We start from the raw sequence: 12201 nt of genomic DNA on the forward strand, positions 1-12201 counted from the left end.
TTTTGTGAGCAACCTGTTCGCAAGGTGGTGAAGGGATGTGCAGCCAGGGGTGGCCTAGAAAGGAAATGGCAAAGGGAAACCATCCAATCAACTGACTCTGGTAGATTTTGCTTCCCAAAGCAAAAAGGAGAGGGGTCTGTGAGCTGCAGACCCCCATCTTTGGCCTGGGTTCATTGGCAGGGCTGTGGCAGGACTCGTTCTGCAGTTGGTGCAGGAATCCAAATTCAGGCTGTGCCTGAGAAATGCCATCACATCCATGCAGAGACACTGCAGCAGGAGCTGGGGAAGGTGGCAGGCCTACAGGACAGGGACAAAAGCAGTGGATTAGAGGGGTGCCATTGTGCCAGCCCAGTGACCTAGAAAGGAGCATGTCTTCCTGACTCAGATCAGGTGTACTCTTCTGGAAGCACAGATGCTTAGCAGTGGGGGAGGGTGGGTAGCGCACAAAGCCTCTGACCGAAGTTGCCATGGCATTAGAGGTGTTGGAAGGGGACTCCCGCCCATCACCCCTGGGTGTTGGAAGCAATGGTACATGAAAGCAGTCTTTGGGGTAGAGAATAATGGGACCTTGCGGGGTTGTGCTTGCCAGGCCCTCCGAAAGCAGATGAGTGCATGGCACCCAGGAGGTGCTTTCCTGGGCCAGCTGGGAGAAGTTTGTGGTGGTTTGTAAAGAATGACCCGGATCTCTCTCTGAACCCATGCAGAGGGTTTGGTGGGGGGATCTGGCTGCCAGATGGACTGATTGTTTTCACCTCCATTGATTGCCTGTCTATTCTGGCCACAGATCTGCGCCTGCAGCTGCTGGATGTGAAGAACAACCCCTACCTGATCAAGGCTCTCTACGGGCTGCTGATGCTTCTGCCTCAGAGCAGTGCCTTCCAGCTCCTCTCCCACCGTCTGCAGTGTGTGCCCAACCCCGAGCTCCTGCAGACCACGTGAGTGACACCAGCTGGGGGAGTAACTCCTTCCCCTTTCAATGCGGCCCTGATACCCTCACAGGGAGGCTGGGACTCCAGCCCCCTGCAGAGACTGCCCTGACCTAGAGTGCCTGAAGCACTAGAGGCACTGGGAGCACATGCTGTCCTCTTGCGTTCCTGCCAGTCATGTATGCGGTATCCTCAGGAAACGGGCACAGCCCATGTTGGTCCTAACCCTAGAGCTCCCAATACGATATGCGCCTCGCTTGGCAACGTCCCTTATGAAGGCCCAGTCCTGCAGGTGCTGAGTCGCCTCCACTCCTTCAGTGATGCAGCATGGGCTTGGGCTCTCGCAGCCTGGTGTAGGGTGCGGGGAGGTCGAAGGGCAGTCCTGATGAGGAAGAATAGTGACATCGAGGGGGGGCGGGGTCTGAACTGTGCTCCGTTGTGGGGTGGTGACCTATGCACGGGACACAGCTAATTGTATTTAGCGTGGCTGCCCTTATCTTTAATACAAAGCCATGACCTGTCGGGATCGAAGGGCCTGAGACTTGGCTGCTTGCATCAAGATGGAGCAATGCATGCTGGGACCTCATGGGCTCGAGCTGCCACCTCTGCAGTGGTAGTTGGAGAGAGACACGGGCAGGGGCAGGGGTTCATAGCAGAGCAGTGGCTGCGACTCTCACCCTCCGGTAACATCACTGAGGTGCCAGGGCACCTCTGCCTTCTGCAGCAGTCGAGGGCTGCAGAGCAGCCTGCAGAGCATATACGTGCGGGGCTCTGGAGCATTAAGGCCTATGAGCCGTTTGGCAGGCCAGGCCGGACCCCTTCCCTGTGCGAGCAGCAGCAGGGCCTTGCTCTGAGGCACCTGCCCGCGGAGCTGGGTGTCAGGCCTGAGGCTTCCTCCTGCGCGCTCCTTGCCCTGCGCTGTGGAGCACTCGCTCAGCTTTTGTCTATATTTGGTAACCCGTGGAGGGCTGTGCCTCATCCACAGGCATTTGGCATCCGGGATGGAAAATTTCACTTGCAGGGTCTCCATGGAAACAAGCAGAGCCCTGGAGAAGATTTACACTGAATGGAGACTGGCGGATCTCCCGTCAGCTGCCCCAGCTTGTTAGGACCAGCCCCTAGGAGCCTACCCTGGGGCTGCCTGCCCCAGGCTTGCCTGGTGTGCGCCAGCACCGGGCGTCGTGGGGAGCCAGCGCGTCTCGCACTCAGCCTCCTACGCTGAGAGCTGCTTCGGTCCTTTTCCCGCCTGCAGCTGAACTAGCCGGCCACTGCAGTGCACACACCTCGCCAGCAGCCCTGCGAGTCCGATGGGCAGCTAGGCCTGGGCTACTCTGGCCTTTGAGAGCCATTGATCGCCTTTGCCTGCTCTGCCTCTTTGCTGTCTCGCCAACAGTCACCTGCCCGGGATGTATCTGCTGCTCTTGGCCCCTACGCCGCTGGGCACCACAGCCCCTCGGTGCACCTGATTCTGGTTACGCAGGAGCTCGGGCTACATGATTATAATGGCCCCTTCTGGCTTTAACTCTACGGACTGGCTGGGATGCTGCTTAGGGGGCAGGGACCTAGACATCAGCTGTGCAGACTGGGCCAGGAACCTTAGCAGTGCCCAGCCCGGGAAGCCCATCTAATGTATACCGAGCCAGCTCTGCATCCTGCTGCAGGCAGCGAGCTCTCCAACCGGAGTGTGTATCTCTCCAGCTGGGCACAAGGCTCAGCAAGGGGGGGCTGACCCAGTGACCTAGTGGCTGGTGCCCTCCAGCTTGGAGCCAGAGATCAGGGCTTGCCTTACTGCTTCGCTCTTCAGGCTGGCCCAGGATGGCCAGGTTCTGATCCTTGCTGGACATCTGTCCATCATGGTATGAAATCTCTGGAGCAGAATGCAGCTAGGGCTGAGGGTGGCCAGTCAGGCAAGGCCTCCTAGGAGAGGGAGGGTGTGGCATGCCAGGGTCTCCAGCCAGTGCTGTTAATTCTTCGCTACCATAAACCGGTACCAGGCATAAAATGTCCCAGTGTATGTGGCTCTCCTCTTCTCTTGGCAATGATGAGGCATCTCTTGGCTGTGGAGGGCAAGGCTCCTAGGGACATCTTCACCCTGGCCCAGGTCAGCCCACCCCATCTCCGTTCAGCGGGGCGGCCCCACTTGGTGGGGAAGTAGCTCTTTCAAAGTCCAGGCTAATGAGGTGGGAGGGGTGCTCCTCAGTGGCAGCACATCCCTTCTGGAGACATGAAAGGCTTATCCCTCCTCTGCAAAGCCATGGGGACAAAGTTCCAAGATGTGCAGGAAGCAGATCCTTGCCTTTTAACTAGTCCCTAGGCAGGCTGCATCACGCTCCCCAGCCTGTGCGCTCAGGAGCATTGGCCTCTGTTCTCAGCCTCTGTTTTTTCGAGTGTGAGCAGTTATATTTGTGTGTATGTTCAGGGGGAGGGGTTTCCTCCCTTCGCCCCTGACTACCGGGCTTTTCGAGCAATCAGAGCTGCCAGACAGACTGAGCATCTGATTAACTGTGACCTACATTCCATTAAACATTGAAGCCCGCTTTCATAACAGACCAAGCTGCCCCTCCTTGGGGGAAGCCAGCTGGGGCAGAAGCAAGCCGTGCGGGAAAGTTGTCGACCCACTGGCTGGGCAGAGATGCCTAGCGGGTTTTCCATCCCCATCAAGGTGGCCCATCTCCTTTGTCTGCACTCCTTGTACGGATCAGATCTCTTCTTAAACATTTCTCTGCAGAGAAGGCTGTTGCATTTATCCCTGGATGTGAATTTCCCTGGGTTCCCCAGTCTGACCATCACTGAGCCTTGGGTTAATCTCTTAATCCAAGAGTGGGGGTCGGCACAGGAGAGTTGCGTGTCCGTTCTTCTAGTCTGTTACAGTTATACATCCATTGCACTAGACACAAAGTGAGAGGCCATTCCTGCCCCCACAGCTTTACAGTCTGAATAGACAAGACAAAGTGTGTGTGCGGGTGGGGGGAAACTCGGGCACCGAGGTGTGCCTCTCACTAGCTCACCCAGCAGGCCAATGGCACATCTCAAATTAGAACCCAGGACTGCCAATCCAGTGTCCTACCTGTTAGGCCATGCTGACTCTCATGGTTCCTGAGGTTTCAACTACCATGTGGCAGTCTTCGTCAGAGAAACACCCAAATCCAGAGAGCAAGCCAGAACCGTGCCTGAAACAGACTTTTTGCAGCATTTAAAACAGCCACAGCCTGGTGGCTTAGCATGCTGGCCATCATGCTCTGGGGGGCCAGGTTCGCAAGTGCCATAGTCCATGTGAAAGGGAGCTGGGTGTTGTCACTCCCTGTAGGCTTTACATCTCCAAACTGCAGCACAACTGGCCATCCCGAACAAATGTATCCCGGCCTCCAGCATGTCCTTCCTCCCGTGGAGGGTCTCGCTGCTGGGGGGGATTCTGTGCCCCATTCCTCGTCTCGGCCTGTCTGCTGAGGGGCCAGCAGTGATGGAAGTGGCCACCTATCCCCTATGAACAAGACTGAGGCCATCAATTCTTCTTACATGAGCCTCCAAGGAGCTGGTAATGCACTTTGGTCACTAGGATCAGAGGCCAAACCTCGTGGCAAAAGGCTCGTTGCAGGTGCCCTGAGTTCTCCAGTCCCCCTGGCCATCCCTTCACAGGACTGGAGCAGCAGTGATGGTGCTGCAGGGGTGCGGCGTTCCCGTTGGCATCTGCCGGCAGTACTCGGTGCCTGCCCAGATGACACTTGTCTCAGGCTAGTGCTCTTTGCGCTTCGGCTTCACGGACGCTTGCCCACAAGTAAATGCCAGCGGCAGCCCAGTGCAGTGTGCCGGAGGTGACCAGCTGGCATTGTGGGGCTGTACTCTGCTGGGCGCTTTGCCTGTGACCCTAACAGTGCTCCTCTGTCCTCCAGGTAGGAACACGTCTCTCTTTGCCTTGCGCTCTTCCCCTCAGCCTCTGAGCGGTGCAGGTGGAAAGCCAGGGACAAGGAACTCCCCCAACCTCAAAGCATTTGTTTTACGGTCCTGCCCGACGGCACTAACCCAAGGTGGACACCATACTTGGCCAGTGGGACTGGGCTTGTGGGGATACTGTACCTACCAAGGGAGTAGCAGGGGCCTGTTGCCCCACACTTCGCTAGTGATCTCAGTGGAGCAAAGGGCATAGCAGAACCTCATCCCCTGAGTTCAGTGGAGCAGTGTGGGGTTGGGGGATCAGGAAGTGTTACTTCTCAGCGCGTGGTCTTGGCAGCCTGCTCTGTTACGTCGCATCCGCACTGGAGTGGGAGCAGAGCCAGCCAAACCAAGTAGATCTATGGCTTTAGAGAAAATAAACAGTATATTGTGGATGTGATAGGCACCCAGTAATCACATGGCCCTGCCTGCTCTGACAGCCCAAGCACCAGGAGCTGGATCAGCTTGGCCACATGTTTCCCACCACTGTCCCAGCCCAGTGTAGACGGGACCTTGGACAGACACGCTCGCCTTCAGCTGGCCAGCATGGCTTCTTTGGAACAAGGAGGCCAGGAGGGAGAATCAGACGGGGCCCTAGGGACCCTGTGAGACGAAAGCCATGGCAGGAGCTTCCCCAAGAACTGCATGGCACTGGCAGGCAGAGCATAGCCTAGGTCAGTCACTTGGCTCAGCATGCCTGGCTCTGAAGGGAGCGTTAGCCGCTTGCTAAGCAGAATAGCAGTGTCTGTTCCCGCCCCATCCCGGGGGACCCCCGTCAGTGCTGACCTCCCAGCAAACTGGCCCCTCGCTGCTTGCCACCGCCTCGCCCAGCGGTTCTGTCTTCCCAGCCACGGAGCAGGTCCCGAAAGCTGAGTGGAGATGCCCCAGCCATCAGCTGGAAACAGGAACTCAAGCAGCATCTGATTCAGCAGGAGAAACTGGGCCATTCAGCGCAGTCTGTCTAAGCATTTCGGAGATATTCTCTGCGGCATGTAGTGGGTGACTGAAGGGTTAATCCTTCAGCGTGGGGTTGTTTTTTCTTCCCCTTCTAAGCTCCTCAAAGCTAAACAAACAGGCCCTGTCTCTTTCTGCCCCTCCTCCGTGAATCACCTTGTGTGTGTAGGTGGGGGTTGTTGATTTCCCAAATATCAAGCTGCAGATTGTCCTTCCTCCCCAAAATATCCAGGCCAGGGGAAACCCCTCCTCCTGGCAGTGTCTCAGCACGGTGGAGAGTGGGAAGTCCTACCTCAGACACACATGCACCCGGCCCGCAGACCGTGTCTCAGGTTTGCTCCTAATTCCAATTAATCTCGAGGAGACAAACGCTCTTTATTATCTGGCCAAGTACAGCTTCCTAAGCAGTGCAGCCAGAGGCAGAACTCAGCCAGCAGGAGCCGGGAGGCGGGGTTCCCGTACTGCTGTGGGAAAGGATTAAACGCTTGCGTTTGAGTGCCTTGTGCTTTTCCCCTCCTGGAAGAGCAGGGCTGGTGCACAGCATGAGGAGCCTTGGCGGAGCTGTGTGGGAGGAGACGCGGGCTGGAAAGCCGTGTGCGCGTGCATTATCCTCCTCTCATCTGTGCTCTTACACTTGGATGGCAAGTTCTTCAGAGCAGGACTGTCTGTCTGTACCGCACCCAGCACAGTGGGGCCTTACCATAGCACAAGTGTGGAGGGACTTTGGCAGAGCTTGGGGAATGGGGGACTAGGAGTGGAATAGCAGGGGGTGCCTGTCTGGATGGAGGGGCATCAGAAGAGCTCGGGGGGGACTAAATGGCATAGCGGGGGTCAGATCTGGGTTTAGGGTATTGGCAGAGCTGTAGGAGGGGTGCTCTCAGGTTGGAATTACTCAGGGGGCTGCAGGTCTGGATTGAGGGGCACCGGTAGAATCATAGGACTGGAAGGGACCTCTAGAGATTATCTAGTCCCGTCCCCTGCACTCCTGGCAGGACTGAGTATTATCTAGAAGACCATCGCTGACAGGTGTTTGTCCAACCTGCTCTTAAAAATCCCCAATGATGGAGATTCCACAACCTCCCTAGGCAATTTATTCCAGTGCTTAACCACCCTGACCATTAGGAAGTTTTCCTAATGTCCAGCCTAAACCGCCCTTGCTGCAATTTAAGCCCATTGCTTCTTGTCCTGTCCTCAGAGGTTAAGAAGAACAATTCTTTTCCCTCCTTCTTGTAACAATCTTTCATGTACTTGAAAACTGTTACCAGGTCCCCTCTCAATCTTCTCTTCTCCAGACTAAACAAACTTAATTTTTTCAGTCTTCCCTCATAGCTGGTTTCTAGACCTTTAATCATTTTTGTTGCTCTTCTCTGGACTTTCTCCAGTTTGTCCCCATCTTTCCTGAAAGGTGGCGCCCAGAACTGGACACGATGCTCCAGCTGAGGCCTCATCAGTGCAGAGTAGAGTGGAAGAATCACTTCTCGTGTCTTGCACTGAGGCAGGTCACTCAGCGCCTGTTTGTGCTTTTGGGTCCCTCCCTTTCCCAAGCACCACACTCGCCACCCCCGTAAATCAGTTTAAGCCTGAGGGAGCTCACTCTGCCAGCCTTGACGCACAGTGCCATAGTGCCAACGGGCGATCCCTGGCCCTCCTTCGTCCAGCAGTACATACAGCCGTGGAGCCAGCGCTCGGGGCTGGTCTCCCTGCAGCGTCGCCCTGGTTTAACTTCAGGTGTGAATCTAAACAAGCTTTAGGGCTGGTCTACACTATAAACGTACATCAGTATAACTGTCGCTCCGGCGTGTGAAAAAGCCACCAGGTACCCCAGTCGAACCCCCAGTGTAGACAGCGCTGTATTGGCAGGAGAGCTTCCCCACTGACATAGCTACCGCCACTTGCGAGGGAGGCGGGAGGAGTTCTCCTGCTGGTGTGGTAGCTTCTTCCCTGAAGCGCGACGGGGGCAGCCGCGCCACGGCAGCATCGGAAGTGGACGCCTGCCCTCAGTCAGACCAGTCCAAGCCCATGGGTGGGGGGAGGCTCTTATTTCTGTTTGGTGTAAATTGCTTAGAACTGGGTTGAAATTAAACCCCATTAAACCAGAACCAGCATGTGCCCAGCGCCTTTTGCACTGGCTCCACTAGCCCAAGGCAATTTGGGTGTAGCCAGGGCCTCAGAATTGCAAAGCAGATGCTGCTAAGTCGGCTCCTTCGTGATCCACGCAGCTTATTGGCAGTTGAAATGCACAGGGCTTGGTCTCCTCCTGGCATGTCCTGGGATTTGTACCTGAGAACTGGGGTCTCCCACCCGGGATCATCTGGTGAGCGTTGCCATGTACTGCTGCAGTCACTGCTTGGCTGCCCTCACAGCAAGGGAGCTTGGCCCGTGGTTAGAGCTGCTGGCTGACGGTCAAGGCTCCAGGCTCTATTTCCAGTGCTGCCGCTGAACCACCCTGCCTGCCACTGGTTTTAGCGGAGCACACGTGGCTTTTGTGGGCGCTGGCGGCAGGAGATCAAGTGCTTTGACCCTCTTTGTCCGGAGTCCCCTTGAGCCATCCCACACTAGCCTGAATCTGTGCGCCCTTAGATCAGCGCCCGCAAGAACCCAGAGGAGAGTTCACGTGCTCCCACCGAGCACTAGGCCAGGATCTCTCCCCCAGCAGGGGAGGGTGGTGGCCGCTGAGTTCAGCCCATGGCTCCAACCAGGCAGAGCTGCTTGGAGCCTCAGACCACTTCCCCCTCCAGCAACTCGTTTTCTCCTGCTCAGGGACAGGTCCCGGGTCCATCAGCACTCCCAGCCCTGGGCAGACTGTCCCACCCTCCTGGCTCTGTCCCAGACAGACTCGCTGCTCGCGTGCTCTTCCCACAGGACAGTCCCACCTCTCCTGCTCTGCGTCGTGGGCTGCAGCTGGGGTCCATCTGAACCATAGGGCCCAAGTCCCAGCCTGCCCGGATCCCCCTTCCCAGGCAGCGTGTCTGGCTCCAAGCCACATGTTCCTGCATGTACGTTTGTCTCCTCTTCTTGCACCCTCACCTACCCCAGCCCCGTGGGGAGTAAGGAGGGGCTGGGGCTGAGCTTCCCCCAGGAACCCTGACACTATTGGCCCCCTTTGTTGTGATGTCAGCTGCAGCTGGGCCAGGCACTGGGCGTGGGGGATAACATCGGACTGGGCCGTCCCTCCCCCTCCTTCCCCCCCCTTTTGGGAAATGATGGGAGCTGGGGTGGGGCGAGAGCCTGTCTCATTGTGCTGATCAGCAGGGTGGGGCACACGGGCGAGGGCAGCATGCTCTGTGGGGCCAGGGGGATGGGCACGTGGCAGAGGGGGGCTGGTGCATGCACCGTCCAAGTCAGGGTTTGGCCAGCCCTGCTGGAAAGGAAGGGGAGGTGCAGTCGGACAGGAGTGAAGAGCCAGATGGGCTTGGGGGGCAGCCAGCAAGGTTGTAGGGCAGTGGCCTTGGTGGGGGTGTGGGGCTAGTTTTGGAAGGACATGAGGCCACAGCCCGGCTGGGTGCTCTGGTCCTTGGTCCCACTGGGGCAGGAACTTCCCTGGCGCTGCGCAGCAATGAAGCCTGCGTGCTTCCTCGGCGTCTGGCTGCAGCACCTTAACCTGGTGTGACCTTCCCGCTCAGGCGGGCTGGCCTGCGCTGTTGTCCCAGGGCGCTGACCTGCTGAGCAGCTGCCTGCCGCACTGTCTGCTCCGCTGGGGCAGAGCCTCCCGAACAGGAAATGCCTCGCAGTGTGTGGCGGAGCTGGGGCTTTGCACTGTGTCTCCGCATAACCCTGGGATTGAAAACCAGCCTGGTGCCCACAGCTTGCTAGGCCCCCTGCCCTGGGAGGGCACGTCACATGCCGCGAATGGCTCCTGAGTAACCGGACACGCAGGACAGCAGCTCTGTCTAACGCTGCTGGTGTCAGCCCCACCTTCAATTTGAGACCAGTGCTAGGGCCAGACCAGGCCTCTGCAGCTGCCTCCTGTGCTCCAGCTGGGCTCTGCCAAACTCCTCCTGCCTGGCCTGGAGGGCATCCCTGGTTCCAGTTTGGGATCCCTCTGATACAGACCCAGCCAGGCCCCGCTGTTTGTATCCCGTGGAGGCTCCTCTTGCCAGGTGAACCCAGCTCTCAGGCAGTGAGGTGCCAGGCACTGAACTCCCCACCAGGCTTGTCACTGGGGTGGCTCCTCCTGGCAGGCATAGAGCAGAGGACAAGCCTGGAGCACACTGTCCCCGGGAAGCGCCCGGCACGTCTACCCGGCACGTCAAGTTGCAATGGGGGAGGTTTAGATTGGATATTAGGAAAAACTTTTTCACTAAGAGGGTGGTGAAACACTGGAATGCGTTACCTAGGGAGGTGGTAGAATCTCCTTCCTTAGAGGTTTTTAAGGTCAGGCTTGACAAAGCCCTGGCTGGGATGATTTAACTGGGACTTGGTCCTGCTTTGAGCAGGGGGTTGGACTACATGACCTTCTGGGGTCCCTTCCAACCCTGATATTCTATGATTCTATGATTCTATGATACCCCCCGAGGATGGCAACGCCAGCAGGTGCAGGTACTGAGCATTACTCCGCAGGGCGCTCCAGCTCCTCCCAGTCTCTGGATAGTGAGCAGTGCAGTTTCTGGAGTCCAGAACGCCAGCCAGCCTCCTGGAGCCTAGCTCTGCTGAGAGCGGGAGTGGCTCGTAGCACGGGGTGCTGTCAGTAGTGGGGGCAGTGCTCTCCAGCTTTCAGGGGAGATTCGCACCACCCCTCTACTCCAAGCCTCTTGCTGCTTGGGCCAGTTAGCTTGGCCCAGCATCACGCTGGGCGCTCTGATCCATGGTGATAGATCGGTTCACCAGGGTCTTCACTTGCCCCATGCACTTGGCCGGTTCACTAGAAACATAGGGAATGGACAGCAGCATCACTGCCGTGATACCCAGTTTCCTCCTCCCTGACCCCTTCTCAGCTGCTTAGCAGCCCTTGGCCTGCTCCTAGCTGTAGGCTCTTCCACAGTCGTTGCCCAGGCGTCTCCCTGCCACCCAGGCTGAGGGGGGCGTGTTTTGTAGTGGAAAGCACAAGCGCCTGGCCCCTGGGGCAGGGAGCTTCAGTATGTGGTGTCTGTGTGGGGGTGGTAACAGACTGGGTGCTTGGCACACACCATGCCCTCTCATCTCTCTCTCTCTCTGCTTCCTCTCCCCAGGGACAGCACTAAGACAACCCTGGGCTTCAAGAAAGCGACCACCACCAACATCGACTACCTGGAGCTGCTGCAGCACTTCGAGCGAGTCCAGAACAAGCACCTGGAAGTGAGACACCAGCGGGTTGGCCGGGGAGAGCCCCCAGACCGAAGGGTCGTCCTCTGAGCACCAGCCCCACTGGCGTGCATGGAGACAGTGACCTGGGGAGGGGAGCCGGAGAGACCTGGCGGCTGCCATGGGTTCCAGGGTGTCTGATCCAGCGGGGGTGCTTGTTCCAGGGGAGAGGTGGTGGAGGTGGCCACAGCGCTCAACTGGGGAGGATCTCCAGAGACCAAGCCGGAGCCCAGCACCCCAACTGCACAAACTTCCAGAGCATCACAAGCAAGCATGTGGGGAAGTTGTAGGAGGGGACTAAAGGGACAAATGAAGCTACACGCTCCCCCCACCCCACATTCTGCCTTACTAAGCCCTCCCTGGCAACAGTCAGCTGATGGCACAGCCGGGCCAGTAAGGCCTGAGGGAAGACACGTAAAAAGCATTTTCTGCTACCTCCAGCCTCAAACAAGCATGAGTGTCTGTGGGCATGTGACTGGACTGGCCTCACCTCCCTGTTTCTCTCCTCCCCCCCTCCACCACCACCAGGCAGGCAGGCATGTGTTGCAGTCCCGAAAGGAAAGCCGGCCTCTGGTAGCTGGCTTCTTGGATCTCAGCCGTCCACTGCCCTTAGTTCCCTGTGGCAACAGCACTATCTAATCCTCCAGTGCTCTTGGTTCTGTGGACGTGCATTCCTGTGTGTGCACGTCACTCAGCCGCCTCTTGTCACCCCCCTTGGACCCACCTCCCTCTTGTACGTATGGCAGTGCAGCCTTAATTTATAGCCCCCTGAAAGCATCATGTATGTGTATATAGAGGAGGGGTTCAGTCCAAGTCAGAGTTCTAGCCTGAAAATAGATTTGTACCAATGTAAAAACTTCCCACATTGAAATAAAGGAATTATGGCAAAGTCCCTGCCTGGTATCTGCTGCTCCTTGGGGAAAGGCCCCCAGGATGATCATCACCTGGACTGAGGCTGCCCTCCACACCCACTGAGCCCTTTGGGGCCCTCTCCCCTGGCTGGTTCCACATCCCCCAAACTTCCTACGTGGGTTTGAGATTTGGCCCATGTCTGCTATTTGTTTCCCAGGCAAAAGAAGTGCCCCTTCTGCATGGCAGGGTCTGGGAGGGA

The 12201-nt window shown here is 57.4% G+C and overlaps 1 protein-coding gene across 10 annotated transcripts in view; it reads left to right on the forward strand.

The window, feature by feature from the left end:
* The window catches only part of VAC14 (VAC14 component of PIKFYVE complex), a 200416-nt gene extending 188434 nt beyond the window's left edge, over positions 1-11982 (forward strand). For 4 of the 10 annotated variants that reach the window (XM_037878219.2, XM_037878220.2, XM_043525988.1 and 1 more), the window contains 2 exons: positions 785-935; positions 10979-11982. In XM_037878219.2, coding sequence (XP_037734147.1) covers positions 785-935; positions 10979-11141 — 314 coding nt within the window. In that variant the 3' untranslated portion in view covers positions 11142-11982. Of the gene's footprint in view, positions 1-784; positions 936-10978 lie in introns of those variants that run through there. The other 6 variants (XM_043525987.1, XM_037878221.2, XR_005222314.2 and 3 more) reach the window with 5 other exon arrangements.
* The last annotated feature ends 219 nt before the right edge of the window (positions 11983-12201 follow it).

The sequence above is a fragment of the Chelonia mydas genome, chromosome 12 (genome assembly GCF_015237465.2).
Source record: "Chelonia mydas isolate rCheMyd1 chromosome 12, rCheMyd1.pri.v2, whole genome shotgun sequence".
NCBI classification, from domain to species: domain Eukaryota; kingdom Metazoa; phylum Chordata; order Testudines; family Cheloniidae; genus Chelonia; species Chelonia mydas.